Here is a 16,095-nt window from a genome sequence, read left to right as displayed (position 1 = left end):
TCCCAGCATTTTCCATGAGACTGGCTTATTTCTTTGCCAACTCTATATGTTAGCGAAAAACAATTAACTATATAGACCTTGTAATATTGTGTTGAGGAAGACTCGTACAATATTACAAGGTCTATAGTTTTTTCACAATAATTTTTTTTTTTCTAACGTTTAAATTTCAATTGTATTAAATACTATTTCTGTCCTGCTGACAGGCCCTGTAATCCAGCTTTTGGCTGTAAAAGGGTTTAATAAACCATTGATTGATTAACATATACACCTATTTCAAATGAGGTTGCACTCAAGAATAAATCTGTGTCGTAACCAGTGGTGGTTCATGGGTATCTGAAAACTATGTGAATTTTCATAAGAACATAAACAAGAGCTCTACTGCTTTTGAAACCAGGATTTGTATTTTATTTACGCTAATTTTCTTATTTAGTTGATACCCAAGAAACACTACAGGTTACGCTTTACAGATTCTCCTATTGCAGCCTTATTTGAAATAGGTGTAAATTTCTCCCCTTTATAAACCACTGACAGTAGCCTTGGGTAGCCTGTGTTTATACTTTTTAACAGCAAAGGAATTTAAGATAAAATCAAATTTTATTCAGGTTTTATTAAATATAAGATTGTTTCTAAAAAAAAACATCACACACCACACCAATAACACCAATAAATAAATTTCCTTAAAATTCTTAAAAATTGTTTGTGTATTCAATGACTGGCCTAAAGCCCCAGAATGGTTTGGAAAGGTCTGGGGTGTCTTTTGGCTTGAGACTTTCTTCAATGTTTGACTGAGCGGCACTGCGATTAGAGACCAGCTGCATCATTTTCTTAACCTCCTCTACCACCGCCCTAGTGTTAATCGGACCAGTCATTACTGCCTTCTGGGTGGCATCATTAAATGGAAATACCAAGAAGAAATTTCCGACTTTCGCAGCATACAGTGGCTTTGGCTGTGGTCTTTTTCTGTGTGATGCTGAATGTATTTTAGTTAAACTCTTTGACTTATAAATAATTGATAAGTCTGACATGCTTGTACTCTGCCTTTTTGAAAGGCTAGATACAGATCTTGGAAATGGCTCTGTCAAACTCTGTCTGGAAGGTTGCCTTAAAGGTGGAAGTGAAGTATTTCTTGGTTGACCAGAAATGGTATTCCTCCGAGCTGAAGGAAACCCTTTAGGAGCTGCTGGTTTGAGCTTTGTGAAAGTTTTAGAAACTATTTTTTTGCTTCTCTGATGATCCTCTGATTGACTAGATGGTTCCGTGGGGTTGCTTATTTGCACACTTGTTTCTGGCTTATGTTGTGCAGTGTATTCCAGAGGTCCTTCTTCAGATGGTGCAGTATTCACTGCCTGTACAAATTCATCTGATGGGAGGGTACTTGTAATGCTAAGACTTGAATGAGACCTGGACTTTAATTCCTGGTTTATCTTTGGCACAGGATCCATATCTTCTGTACAAGATGATGCTGTACTTTGTTCCATGTCTGACTCTTCTGGTTGGCTTTTGAACTGAAATATTGCTTTTGATTTGGGGATCTGTAAGGGTTTTAGAGCACTTCTCAAGGAATGATTTTTGGAGGATAAAAGCTGTGATTTAGGCCTTACATTGCTTTTTGATAGGTGACTTGATTTTAGTGTAGCCTTTGGGATACACAAATCTTGGTTGAAATTCAGTAGCTCAAACGTATCATTCAGTAGAGGTTTCTTAATTGTCAAGTCAACCAGACAATCACTTCCAAGAGATGGAGAAAAATTAACTTCTAACAGCCATGGTTTAAGGTTCTCGTCAATTAAAATGTCAAAGCCATAAAGCTCAAAACAGTTAGTACAGCTTTTTGACACTTCTGGTGCTTGTGTCAACAATGTCAGAATAATGATGGTATTTATACGATGCCACAACATACCATCACCAATGTTATGCTGATGGAAGTATGCCCTCAGTTGGGAAAGAGTCCATTTGCAGCCTGTTCCAATTCGCTCCTTGTCAAGGGAATACGAAGGACCTTGCTTGTTGATACTTGAGTTAGTTAGGTGTGAGAATAGATTACTCAATGTAGAGAGGTCGAATTTCTCTGTACTGAAGCGAACCATTCCCTCATGGTAAACATAGATACATAGTGGATGAAATGATGTAACAAGTACATACAGCCGCAAGTCAAATTTGTATCCGCAAATCAATAATGGACTTGATATGTATCTTTGCACCACGGCTGCACTATCATAAGTCAAGTCTAATAAATTCTCGAATAGAAAAATGCCTCTTCCTCGGGATAAATCTGCCGGCTTGCAAATCCAGATGTTTTTAGTGGCATCTTTCTTCTTAGAGTATTCAGCTACAAATTTCCGGTAATCGTTAGGGAGATTAAACGAAAGTGGTGCAAAATTAAACAAATAATTCCCATAGACTCCTCTCATTCGTCTAAGGTTCCTAGCTAAACAATCTTTTCGTGTTATAGCGCTAGTTTTAGGGAAGTGGTTTAGACGTTGCCACGGGCGACAGTCTTCGTATTCGCTCGTTCTGAATCCAGATGACTTCCACCAAAGACTCCAAGTTGCATCGGGATCAACCGCCTCCTCGTCAAATTCATGCCATCCTCTCTCCAAACACACGTCCCGTAGTAGCTCAGGAGCTCCATCACAAAGCCTGAATACCACACAAGCCATGCATTCGCCTTTCATAAGATCTGCGTCTCCATTACTCCAGATATAAAAAGTTCGTCCATCGAAGTACCTCGGAAGGGGACCTCAAACATGATCATTACGCGGGATCTCCATCATCTCGATACAACTGCATCTTCCCCAAAACACCGATCCATGATAATCAGTGATTACGGATTGCGCTATCAATTTCAAAGTTTGCGCATACAGATAAAGAGTAAACAACAAAAACCTTAACACAATCAAAGAGACGCGTGTTCGAACAGCTGTGACGTCACGCTTCTAATTAGCCCGTAGTCTAGAGGACAGCGGCGATTGCACGTGCAAGACCCAAGATGGCGACCAAAGAAGCTTTAAAGTTAGTTATACTTACAAGGCATTTTCTAACATTTTAGGGATAAAAACGACACACTCTTAAACTTCTTATGCACATAAGAGTGTCGGCTATAACGTTGTGTCGTTTATCATAGTATAGAGGCCTCTGATAGTCACGTACTGGTATTTGTTTACAGGCTGCTTGCTCCAAAGAGTTTCGCATCTCAAGATTATCACGGAGTTAAAAACCAAGCTTCGAGCTCTAGCGAAAGCGTAAGATCCTGATAAAACGCTAATAACTCTGAAAATGCTTGATACCAAAGCTTGCTGCTTGTCTTGTCATTTATTTGCTGTTGTTGTGATTCTCCTATATAATTTACTATAAGTTAAGTATCTTAAATAATTGTTGCGTTTCTTGTTTTATTTTCATTTTAGGAGAGTGAAGATGAGGGATCTAAGCGCCAAAATGTCATTAAGGCTATTGAAAACCTTGACAAGAAAAAGAGGTATGGCATAGATGCTACGCATGGGGGGGGGGGTGGGGGGGGTGTGGTGGGGGTTTCATTAGGCCCCACAGAGCGCTTTAAAAAAAGTTGATTCAAGTTTTATTTAAACTAATAAATGAGTTACTTCCACCCCCTACTTATCAATCTGCACTCCCTCCACTGAAACTTAATAAAAACCTAACCTAACCCCAATCACTTCTTCCCTAAATCATGCCGGTTTACGTCTGTTTAAAGGATCGGGTATTAAACAGACCCCCCCCCCCAAAAAAAAGATTCCCTGATATGTGAGCTTTCTTTTGCAATAAAGAGTGTCGCAGTCGCTACATTGCTCCATTAGATTGAGCCAAACGCAAACCAAAGAAGCGTCGTTGTTCAAGTGTCTGTTGAACAACAACGACATGTTTATATGTCAGCGTCGACTAATTCACGCCGGTATACGTTTGCTTAAAAGATCGTGTATCAAACAGACCCTCCCCCAAAAAAAGATTCCCCGATATGTGAGCTTTCTTTTGCAATAAAGATTGTCACAATTGCTACATTGTTCCATTAGTTAGGGCTGAACACAAACCAAAAAAGCGTCATTGGTTAAGTGTCTTTGTTGGTTTCCCTTTGTTGAACAAAGAGACGGCTGCGACAAAATTATGCCTGTTTACTTTTGCTAAAAAAATCAGGTATCAAATAGATACCACAAAAAAGATTGTCGCAATTGTTACATTGCTCCACCCTAAACCAACTTAAACTAGGTCAGAAACGAAAACTTTATTTTGCTAAAACATAAGTCTAGAGGTTAAGTAGCAAGCCTGAATAAAAAGGCGCTTCATTTTTGTTGGTTTTTTTATATTTTTTTAAAATTTCCGTCGAAAGAAAATGCCTTGTAGTCCGGGGCCGAATTTGGACCGTTGGGAGGCCTGTGGTGACTTCACAACCATGGCATGGCATGAAATTTTAGTGTTAAATCATATAGGAGATCCGAAAAAAAAGCCCCAGAACTCAGTCGAATAGTGGCGTCGTCGATCAAAAGTACCAGGCCAAGTGGCTTAGAGCTCACAGACCCCAGTGACAATCAAGAGTTCCACAGAAAAAGACAACAAGGAGTTTGAGATGGTTTTTGAGAAGGTGGATGCGAGTTTCCGCCTTATCACTATCAGAGCACATGGCGAACTGATCGTTGAAGGCTCATCTGGTGAAAAGGAGACACAGCCAAAGCTTTTTATAATACTATATAAACACTGTGAAAATACACAAATGTGTGTTCAGTGTTCTATGGTGAACTCCAAGCCGTAAGGAAGTTGATTCTGAACTTGTTAAAGGGGAAAGCATTCCAAAAAAACCTTTGATATTACAGAACTACGATTTACGAATGGAATTGGAAGTGTTGTTTTCAACGCTGAATGGGAAACTGAAAGACGATGACTTAACTTTAGAGGTACTTGTCGATAAGGTAGCATAGGTTGATAAATATGGACTCACATGAATCTAGCATGGAGAAGTGGGATTGAGGTAGCTTTCGTTCATTTTGTTCGCCGTAGAGATTGTCAAAACAATTCGTACATTCGAATTTGCCTGTTCTGTTCCCTGTATTTCCTATTTTATTTCGAATCAAATCAGATTAAAGCTTGGCATATTAAATAAAATAGGCAAATCCTTTTTCATGTGAGTTCTAATAGATTAATGACACATTAAATTATTTGTAATCGATTTTACGGCAAACTTTCATTCAACCAACGCGCTCGATTGCTATTGACTTTTCCCGCTTGGAATCTTCTCAAATTTCATTCTTCAATTTTGGTCACGTTCTTAATATTATTATAAAAGTAATAAAATGACTTGTACAACTCTTTAGATTCCAGTTCCAGCCATTGGATATTTGATCCTTTCTTGTTGATCTCATTGGATTTTGTTGTTGAACTATTCATTGCCTCAATCGGAGAAAGTCGAAGTCAGAGGAAAATAAATTATCAGTGAAATTCTAACAGATAGAAATCCCAGGTGGCGTTATAATAACTATAGGTGTGAGTGCTGTGGACGAATATAATGTTGTCATGTGTATTGCATTTTCGATAAAACTGTTTTAAAAGATTGTGCTTTTATTACCATGCTGTGAAGAATTTGTTTGGTAAATCTGACCAGGTAGATCTTTTGGGGCCAAATGCCTTGCCATTGTGTGAAATACTTGCTTAATCATTTTTGCATTTTGTATTTTTGAACAAAAGAAATGTATCAATGAAAAAGAAATGACCACTAAAGTCAGGCTGATTCTGTTTTATTACATTCTTTTACTTATATTTAAATAACAACTATAGTAACAAAAACAAGTCAACCTCAAAACTTGCTGTGACACAGTCTGTCACAGCGTAATTGTCGTAAATATGCATTGTATACTTAGTACATGCGGTCCCTTGCGAGCTTTTTCCGTTATGTTCTCTTTTCTTTCCCGATGCAGTGTAGGAAGAGGCCCCCTCTTTAAACTCCTTTTGAATTTCGGGGCCTTAGCATCAGGGAGATCCAGGTTTGATCGCCTGAATCATTCATCGGCGAAATGGCTCGAACAAAGAGTGGTGGCGCTTCCGATGGAGAACTCCTTTCGCTTAGTCCCAACGAATCGGGCCCATTTTTTTCCTAATTTTCCTAACATGTGTTGTATAGTGGTTGTTGGAGCAGCACATGGCTACGCAAGTACTGCCCGGTTTTTTGGACGAGTTTGCCGTCATTTTAAAACAAAGTTGCTATCGTTTTAAAACAATTTTGAGAAGCTGTACCAAGGTTGTGACATCATAAGCCCGGCTTTGACTGAGCAAAATGCGAGACAGTTAGCAATGGCAAAACAACAACTTCGTAACTTTTTGTAAAAAAATGAAAAAAAAGTCCCATTTGCAACCAAAGCAATTGTTATTGTTTTGAAATAGCGTCATTGTCTTTATAGCGATTTGATTGGAGTACTGTAATACTCATAATTATTCACTACCAACACTCGAGGTGCATGTTTCAACTTGTTTTTGCCAGTAAAGAAAGCTCAGCCACTGCTTCTACAGTATGTAGTAAGACAACAACATAGGTTTTAGAGTAGCATTAGCACTAGTATCTCCAAGCTTGAATAACGACAAAACATAAATAAAATCTACAATTATTGTATGTATAAGATTAAGTTGTCAAACTCTTAGTTTTGCACTTGAAAGTGATAACCATATATATCTTATATATCTTTTGCTTTATTTACTCTAGAAAGAGACAACTTCGCTCTGAGCCAAGTCAACAAGTCTCTGAGTTCAACCTTGCTAGTAATACAGGTACAGTATACATATATAAGAGTCTTTGTCAACCTCCATTTTGTCATTCTAGCAAAATGCCAAATACGAAAAGGCATCCATTCCCATCTGCAGATTTGGTGAATTTATTGCAGTGATTTGAATTGAATCTTGTTAATGAAGTAGAAAACTCTTAATGATTATTTTGAGTTCTTCAAATAATTTGTCTTCCAATAGTTAATGAAAACAATAACAAAAGTGTCTAATAAGGGCATCTTTAGATAACACCTACAATTGACAGTGGTCATTACACGACAGACAAGAAAAAAAAATAGAGATTGAAATTGCAACAGTAATTTTATTCTTTAACTTTAAAAACCAACAACACCAACCAACACCAACAACAATACTATTGCAACATCAAAAACACAACAATGATATAATCACAGTTATAAATAAACAATATCATCAGAAGCCATACTAAAATAGAGGAACATCATTGGGCTAGTTGGCAAAGCATCACTCTGGTAGTGCCTGAGCCTTTTACCACTTGGTTCGGGGTTCGATTCCTGGTTCTAGCGTGAGTTGAGTTGTAGTTGGTTCTCATCTTTGCATCGAGGGTTTTCCATTTTTTTCCCTCTCCAAAAAAAAAAACCAGCAATTTGATCCAAGCTGTGTTCCGTGGTCAGACAAGGGTCGTATGGCGGCTGCCTCAGGTGCCTGTCCATCTCAGGAGCCTTGTATGCCTAGTTTATTTGTTTATTTATATTTGTTTATTTGTTTATTTATTTGTTTATTTGTTTATTTGTTTATTTGTCTGTTTGTCTGTTTGTCTGTTTGTCTGTCTGTCTGTCTGTCTGTTTGTTTGTTTGTTTGTTTGTTTGTTTGTTTGTTTGTTTGTTTGTTTGTTTGTTTATTTTATTTATTTATTTATTTATTTATTTATTTATTTATTTATTTATTTATTTATTTATTTATTTATTTATTTATTTATTTAATTGAGGCAATTGCTTGTTCCACAGAGACTGATAAAGTTGATGTGAGTGACCTAGTTGGCTTACTCCCTAAAAGCTCCACCTATGGACGACTCAAGAAAAAACTGGTAAGATGAAATGTATATGTTGTGGCTTATTTTTTTAGTTTTGATGTGGCATTAAAATTTGTGGCTTTTGTCATGCATTTTACCCTCATGGTAAATAAATCTAAAATGCATTCAATGAACTCATGGTCTCCAGATGGTTCTTTGCAGTGGGCATGTGCATGTCATGTCTTTAAACTGACTATTTTGTCTATCTTTTGTGTTAGGCGAGTATGGAAAAGAGTGCTTCTCCCATGGATCTTCCACTTCAAAAGCCACAAGCTGAGAAAATCCAGCGCACAGTGGCATATGACGAGACCAAGACAGACATCACCAAATGGCAGCCAATTGTCAAGAAGAACCGAGAGGTGGGTAGAGTGTAATAGGTGTCATCACATCGGAATGTACACAACTTGAGGGAGAACCCAAATTTCCACTCACTGTTAAGTAACCAGTCTCCGACGAAGGGCTAACACAGATGCATTCAACATACTTTTTCAACCTTGTGTTGATTTATACAGTAGCTTGTATATTTTGAGGGTCTAAAAATTGACACCCCAAAAATAACATATAATTTAATTAATTTAATTTTATGACTCTCTTCTTTGATTGTTTATTTCTTGAGGAAGTAACTTTCTTGGTTTATTGTGATGATGAGGAACCTAACTTTACTCTTCTTGTAAAAGTGTTGCTAACATTGTTTATGCTTCTAATAGGTAGGAGGGGATATTTAAAGAGATCTGAGGCTTATTTGCAAGGGGAGGGGGGATGTTGTAAATAGATGTTTTGTGGTATTTGATTGCTCATTGATCTCTTCCCTAGGCTGAACATCTCACCTTTCCTTTGAACCCTTACAAACCAGCAGAGATAACAACAAAGACTTTAGCTGTCACCTTCAAGGTAAACTATTCTCAGAATGTAATCAAATAAGGCATTGTAATAAGCCTTTGTTGCCATGGTAAGTTGTTGTGGGGTGTTGTGATGCTACATAAGTTGCTTAGGGTTTGGTCATGATAAGTTGTTATAGGGTGTTGTCAGGATTAGTTGTTGTGAGGTGTCTATGTTGTTCTTGTTAGGTGAGATCATAAAAAGTAATTTTGAGCTGTGTTCATGAAAAGTTGTTGTGAGGTGACATAATGAAAAGTTGTTGTGAGAGTGGTTGTGACAAGTCAAACTTGTTGAAAAATGAAAACAACACCCTGTGAAATTGGCTGTTATTGACTTGCTCAATTTTTAATTTTCAATGTATCTTGACTACCTTAGCCTCGTACACCCTTGGAGGAGGAAGTGGCGGCCATCTTGCGCGGCAGTTTCAAGGTGATCGAGAGAGAAAATAAGGAGCTGACAGAGGAAGAGGAGCAAGCCCTCCTAGCCATGGATCTAGAGGAGGTGGGTAACATTACCATTACTTTACTGTCGTTTTAAAAATACTGTACTATAAAAAAATAGAGATGCTGTTCAGTAGTGTGCAAAAGCCTTCACTTCTGTTGATCACAGTTTGCATTTCCATGTCATGATAAAGCGCCTCTGTCACCATGTTAACTTTGGGAGGTCCGACGGAAACCTCAACCATTAAAAGACAAAAGAATCTATTGAAATCCGAGATATTAAACAGGCCATCCGCTCTAAATTATCAATCACATCCTCAAAGAAACTTCCAAAGAACTTTGTTAGGTAATCGACCGGAAGTGAACTGGTGACAATGCGGCTTTAAGCAGTGTCACTTGTGTGCCCCCAAAATGATATGAGGTCAGGCCTATTCATTTTGAATTATTTTTGTTTGCCTCTTTTACCCTTTTGGCTTAGATCTTTACATTGTTTATCATTTAAGATATACAGAAAATAGCCTAGAACCCAACACAATTATTAATGAATTATTTTCTTAGTGATAAAAGAATCATTAGTTCCAACCTTGTTCCAAAGTTGCCAAAACTGATGATAAAGTTAAATGAATTCCCTTTAAATATAAATAAAAAAAACATCCTGAGTCTTGCTGTAGTTCCAGCTAGTCCCCCTACTTCTTAAAAGTGTACTTGACAAGATCAACTTAATGTCCATATCTTCTTACTGCACTACTTTCAACGTCAATAGGCAAAGGAGAGGAGGCGGGAGCTTCAACGTATGCGTGCCTTGCAGTCCTACTATGAGGAGAAATGCAGAAGAGCAAAGAAAATAAAAAGCAAGAAATATCACCGTGTGAAGAAAAGAGCAGAGAAGCGAGCTGCAGGCAAACAGAATCTAGAGGAGCTGCAGAAGTCTGACCCAGACAAAGCACGTCAGGAACTAGAGAAGCTTGAGCGAGCAAGGGCAGAGGTTTGTGCATCATCTATTCCCAGGGAATGGGTACTTGGATATCAGTGTGACGGCTTATGGAGGTGGAAGGAGACTTTTCACTGTGAATGGTGATTCTGGATTTAAAATTTCCCGGACTGATAGACACATCCTTTCTTTTGATTGCTTCACAATTTGTTATTCAAATAGGTTGCCATTTGTGTCCTCTATGGCTATGTTTTGTGATGGAGTCTTTATCTATGCAATTCAGCGTGTTTTCTCGTTTTAACAAGATATACACAAGAAAACATTCAGATGGAAAGATCCCTGTTTTTTTGTTGCTCTACAGGAGCATTAACTGTCTTTGTCCCAATTTTTTTTTTGTTTCTGATTGATATGTATTTATCTTTGTAGGAGCGGGTGTCTTTGAAGCATCGCAACACATCCAAATGGGCCAAAAGCCTGTTGGTACATGGAAACAAGGATCCAGAGGTGACAAAACAACCCTTTCTTTTAAGAACATTTTGGTGACATGCTTACTTCTCCCCTGACCTCCCTGTGATGACTCCTCGCCCCTCCCCTGACCACACTTTGGTGACTCCTCACCCCTCCCCTGACCACATTATGGTGACTCCTCACCTCTCCCCTGACCACATTATGGTGACGCCACACCCCTCCACTGACCGCCGTTTCGTGAAACCTCACCCCTCCCCTGAGCACACTTTGGTGACTCAATACCCCCTCCCCTGACCGCACTGCTGTGACTCCCCAACTCTCTCCTGAGGACATTGTGATGACTCCTTACACCTCCCCTGACTGCAGTATGGTGACTCCTCACCCCTCCCCTGACCACACTTTGGTGACTCCCTACACCTCCCCTGACTGCAGTATGGCGACTCCCCGACTCTCTCCTGAGGACATTGTGATGACTCCTTACACCTCCCCTGACTGCAGTATGGTGGCTCCTCACCCCTCCCCTGACCACACTTTGGTGACTCCCTACACCTCCCCTGACTGCAGTATGGCGACTCCTCAACTCTCTCCTGAGGATACTATGATGACTCCCTACACCTCCCCTGACCCCGTTTGGTGACTCCTCATCACACTTTTTACTGCTCACCAGCTTGTGGAAGCTTTTTGCATATCATATTGCTGTCTAAATCCATTTCCTGGTTATTCATTCAGGCAAGGAAAGCACTTCATGATCAGATGCTACTGAGTCGACAGCTCACTGAAAAACACCAACAGGAGTCTGACTCTGAAGACTACGAGGAACCTGATCCCGATCAACATGACGTCACTTCCGATGGGTTTGGGGGCCTGGTTACAAGTGGGGACAACCCTTGGAGCATTGACAAGACTGGCGACCAAGTGAGGTCTGGGGTAGACCCAGATGAGCCCGGTGAGTTTAAAAATGTCCAACAATCACTCCATTGTCTAGTGCACAGCCCCACCCCCCATCCCCCCGCTCCCCTGACCAGACTGTCAAGAAGTCATTTCATTTTTTTAAAGATCGTCAAATTGTGAAATATATATAAGCCTGATATGATATCTGTTAATGCGCACCCCCCCCCCCCCCCCCTTATGGCTTTGCAGCTGTTTTGTATTGTTTCATTCACGTTTTCGCGTGTCGGGTTTCTATTTTGCATGTCTGTTTTTTGTGTCTCGTTGACGTCCGTCATCTTTTAGTCCCTTATGGATGCTTGCAGTTTTCTATGCTCATTTTTCAAGGGCAACAGTTTTCGCATGCATAAAGATGCAATTCAAGATTAAGTCAATTTTAAAAGTAGAGATTGAACTTTTGGATGCATGACCTGTTGTTATTCGAGTTACCATAGCGACGAAACAATTGATGAAGTTTTGTTTTTGCAAATATGCACTAAATGCGATAAATTCTTCCAAAACCATGTCCCTTAGAAAAAAAAACATATAAAATAAGTTTTTTTTATTTAATTTTTAAAGCACACGGGAATAATTTGGCACTCAGGGGTGGATCCAGGATTTCAAAATAGGGGGTGGATAATGGCCAGATAGACAGCTTATAACTGATCCAGTGGTTCTTGAAAGGTCACATAGATATCAGATCTTTCACTTAAAAGGGGGGGGTGGATATCCACCCAATTCACCCCCCCCCCCTCCCCCCTGTATTCGCTCCTGGGCACTTCATTTTGTATTTCCATGACCTCCGCTTGAATGCTCTCGTTCAGCAGATCGTTTTGATGACGCTTCTAAGATCGCCTTGTCTACACTATGTAGATAACTTTTGAAACAGATTTAACTAATTCCAGTTAAGGAAAGAGTCAAATAGTTTGACAATTAGTGGAATTTGAAAGCCAACAGTTCGACTAGTAGAATTTAACTCTAGTTTTTGTCCAAGTAGGTCGCGCCTCTGAAATCCTCGTGGTCTTTAAAATTAAAAATAAGTCGAAATAATGATTGAGGGTTTTTGGAGAATAAAATAAAAGAAAGTATCATGAAAAATTCAGGGATGTTTTTCTATGAATTTCTGGGAGCCCTGTGTCATGCACGTTGCAAATATGTTTATACGTTTGTCATTACAGAGCCCATAACAAAGCTACAACGGCTTCAGCCAATCAAAGATGAGAACAATCGAGATATTGAGGGGGAGGGGGATAGTAGCGAAGGCGAGAAAGATGACGACGACGACTTCGAGCTACAACTCGCCAAACCCGAACCAGAAGGCAAAAAGGGTACGAAAAGAGGGAAGAAGAAGACGAGTAAAGACGCGACCGAGGAAAGCGAGGCCCCGAACAAAAAGAGAAAGGAGAAAAAGAAGAAGAAAAAGAAGAAGAAAGCTAGCAGCAAAATCGAACCGACGGAAACCGCAGAGACAGATGACGTCACCGAGCGTGCTGGACTGTTGTTAGGCAACGATGCTATAGACGAAGATGATGATGATGACAGAGACTCTAAAGAAGATGATGCCGAGGATGCGAGGCAAGAAACAGCGCGAAGAAATGCGAAAACTTTGGACCTCAACAAGAGCAACCCATTAAACAACGGTGTGACTATTGACCCCAAGAAAATCTTCCGAATAGAGGACACCGGAGATTCTACTGGCGGAGACGAGTCACGTGGCCAAATCCTAAGCATCCAGCAGGCGTTTGCTAATGATGACGTCATCGAAGAGTTCGCCCGCGAGAAGGATCAAGCGATTGACTCGTCGAAGCCGAAAGACTTGGACTTAACCTTGCCTGGCTGGGGAGACTGGGGCGGAGCGGGGGTTAAGGTCTCGGAGAAGAAAAAGGCAAAGTTTATGATCCGCGCAGAGCCTGGACCCGACCGGAAAGACAAGAATTTGGCTCACGTGATAATTAATGAAGAAAGAAACCGGAAGTTCGCCCGCAACCAGGTATGTAGGTGGCTAAAGGCTGAATTGGACGATTTAGTCGTATGCGACTCGCCCGCAACACCTCTGCCACTCGATCGAACTCGAGTATAAAGTATAATTTGTTTCTGCATTTTAAAACGCATCACACTAACAAAACAATATTGCTGCTATCTGAGCCTAAACATGTTCTTAGAATTGGTGAAATCCCAGACTGGATGTTCTTATCAGAAAGGTTCTTTTAAAAATAGTCTATGTTTATTACTATTGCAAGTAATATCTGCGTATCTGGTCAGTCAGCTGATTATAGACACCAGGCTCGCCCCCCCCCCCCCCCCCCCCCCCCCACACACACACACACACACACACACTCACAACAGTGGAAATTCCGCTATTTGTAGACAATACGATAAAGCATAAGCGAATTAGATAAAAAAAAAGGCATTTCTAGATCACTCTAGTCTATTTTAAATCTAAAAGTCAAACAATTGTGTAGCGAAATCCGATTATAAACGTCCCGTAGAGATACTGCAATGGCGTAAACAGTCCCTTTTTGTTCTTTCTGAGGTGGTCAGATTTTTATCAGAAAACTAGCCCCCCTCCCCCGGAAAAATTAGGTTCCCTTTTTCCCCCATTTCTTCCCTATAAAGAAACCGTTGTCGTTTTAGGGGTCTGGTACTGAGGAATTTTAGTTTCTTTTCAGAGGCTTTCTCCATTGACTAAAGATGGTCATAGTCACTGGACACCTTGATACACACAGAATATTAGATCAATTCATACATCGATAATACGTGTTTTTCTATGATTTTCAGGTGAAGACGGCGCCTCACCCCTACAGGAGTAGGACACAATTTGAGCGAAGCATACGTAACCCTGTTGGTAAACACTGGAACACAGCGAATACCGTCAAGGAACTAACGAAACCAAGGGTGGAAATACAGATGGGTGCCATCATCGAACCGATTACTGCTCCTAAACAATTCAAGCGCCGGGCGATAATGGATGGACCTCTGGGTGTTAAGAAGAGGGGAGCAGTTAAGGGCGGTGACGGCGATTCGTTAGTTATACATGCATAACGAAACCAAGGGTGGAAAAAAAGTTGGTGCCATTATCAAACAGATTACTACTTCTGAGCAATCCATGCGCCGGGCGATAATGGATGGAGCTCAGGGTGTTAAGAAAAGGGGAGCCGATTACTGCTCTAAGCAATTCAAGCGCCGGGCGATAATGGATGGAGCTCAGGGTGTTAAGAAAAGGGGAGCCGATTACTGCTCTAAGCAATCCATGCGCCGGGCGATAATGGATGGAGCTCAGGGTGTTAAGAAAAGGGGAGCCGATTACTGCTCTAAGCAATTCAAGCGCCGGGCGATAATGGATGGAGCTCAGGGTGTTAAGAAAAGGGGAGCCGATTACTGCTCTAAGCAATTCAAGCGCAGGGTGATAATGGATGGAGCTCAGGGCGTAAAGCAGTGACAGTAGCCTAAAATAGGAATTAATTGGAGATTAATTGGACTGAGCAAAGATTCAAGCTTTGCATTCAAAAGCATTTGTTTTGTTTTGTTTTGTTTTGTTTTGTTTTGCATTGCTGCCCATCTGCAGTGTGGATAACACAATCAAATCGGATTTGTAAACCTAGGTTTTAAAATTTGTTTTTCGATAAAAACCTGTCATGGTTTATGGTTTAAGTGATAACAAGAGGAAGATGACACTATGAATCGGAAAACCCCACCTATAACAATCGAGAACATTTTGTCATCTCGAGGCCGGCGTGATATTGTCACGTGTGCGCTTGTGCGACAGTGGGAAATCCATATGTCACGCCCCATGAATATGGATATTTATTTCCAAACCTTTATTTGTTTTTATTTACGCTTATTTATTGGAACGCAATCAATGGCTATCGTTTTTCTAAATGGTCTAAAAGAGGCTGGAGGGCGAGCGCACGGGAAACCTGTGGTGTTCTAAAACGTTGGGGCCTAGCTCTATTTTTCGAAAAGGCGGCCTGCAAAATCGTAGTAAACACGAATTTCTGCAAGCTCACGTAGAAATTATTTTCTTGACGTAAACAGCTCTAGAGCGACAAAAAAGTGAAAAAAAAATTATTGGAACGGACTCCCAAATATGGTATGTAATGTCCTAATAAGGAATTGACCGAGCGAGTTAGGAAAGTAACCGTTTAAGATTGTTTGTTACTGTGTGTTGCGACACATGGATTCTCCGGGTGCAACCTTAATTGAAATAAGTGTAGGTCGTAAAGTCAACGCCGTCAGCTCCAAGACACACCGTCTTGATGTTTTCACTGTGTGACGCTCAGCATAACACCACGAAATTGACGCGTCACCCTCCATGACACACCGTCTGATGTTTTCACTGCTCACAATAACATCACAAAATTGACGCGTCACGCTTCATGACAACATTTCAATGTATTTACATCTGGGGGGCGGCGAACTATTGTAACGTTGCACTGCGTGACGTTCACAGCGTTTGAGATTGAGTTGCTCGCATTGCGCGCATGACTGTCACAGCGGGAAATCTACTAGCAAAACCAAAAAAACAACGTAAAATACTGCAACATACTAGTTATTATGGGGTTAGTAAAACACGAAAGTTAAACTAGAGTACAGAATCAACATGAAATACTATCAGTCAACTTCTACCAAATTTTTATCTTTAT

At 40.2% G+C, this 16,095-nt stretch overlaps 2 protein-coding genes across 3 annotated transcripts; one reads left to right on the top strand and one right to left on the bottom strand.

Moving 5' to 3' along the window:
- Nucleotides 1-575: 575 nt before the first annotated feature.
- On the bottom strand, nt 576-2,675 carry LOC5513853 (probable tubulin polyglutamylase TTLL2). The gene has a single exon (XM_001634073.3). It carries the CDS (start codon nt 2,673-2,675, stop codon nt 687-689), a length of 1,989 nt encoding a protein of 662 aa, XP_001634123.3. The 3' UTR covers nt 576-686.
- Nucleotides 2,676-2,891: 216 nt separating this feature from the next.
- On the top strand, nt 2,892-15,093 carry LOC5513864 (U3 small nucleolar RNA-associated protein 14 homolog A). 2 transcript variants are annotated; one of them, XR_007306545.1, is made up of 14 exons: nt 2,892-3,012; nt 3,167-3,242; nt 3,405-3,475; nt 6,698-6,762; nt 7,743-7,822; nt 8,026-8,166; nt 8,621-8,698; nt 9,062-9,187; nt 9,890-10,111; nt 10,484-10,561; nt 11,255-11,471; nt 12,631-13,442; nt 14,231-14,589; nt 14,734-15,093. XR_007306545.1 is itself a non-coding variant. In XM_001634030.3 (13 exons), exons 1-13 carry the CDS (start codon nt 2,990-2,992, stop codon nt 14,492-14,494), a joined length of 2,253 nt encoding a protein of 750 aa, XP_001634080.2. In that variant the 5' UTR covers nt 2,892-2,989; the 3' UTR covers nt 14,495-15,093. The 2 variants fall into 2 exon arrangements, 1 of the variants encoding a protein (XP_001634080.2); XM_001634030.3 differs by having other exon boundaries at nt 14,231-15,093.
- Nucleotides 15,094-16,095: the final 1,002 nt, after the last annotated feature.

Source organism: Nematostella vectensis, chromosome 14, assembly GCF_932526225.1.
Source record: "Nematostella vectensis chromosome 14, jaNemVect1.1, whole genome shotgun sequence".
Lineage (NCBI taxonomy): Eukaryota > Metazoa > Cnidaria > Anthozoa > Actiniaria > Edwardsiidae > Nematostella > Nematostella vectensis.
The sequence above is the reverse complement of the archived record's forward strand: the minus strand, read 5'-3'. Positions and strand labels throughout refer to the sequence as shown.

Excerpts from the sequence above, each read along its gene's own strand:
- LOC5513853 (XM_001634073.3), bottom strand. The coding sequence starts at position 2,675 with ATGAAAGGCGAATGCATGGCTTGTGTGGTATTCAGGCTTTGTGATGGA.
- LOC5513864 (XM_001634030.3), top strand. The coding sequence starts at position 2,990 with ATGGCGACCAAAGAAGCTTTAAA. Across the intron at positions 8,699-9,061 it reads CTTTAGCTGTCACCTTCAAG|CCTCGTACACCCTTGGAGGA; the intron begins GTAAACTATTCT and ends TGACTACCTTAG. Across the intron at positions 9,188-9,889 it reads TAGCCATGGATCTAGAGGAG|GCAAAGGAGAGGAGGCGGGA; the intron begins GTGGGTAACATT and ends CAACGTCAATAG.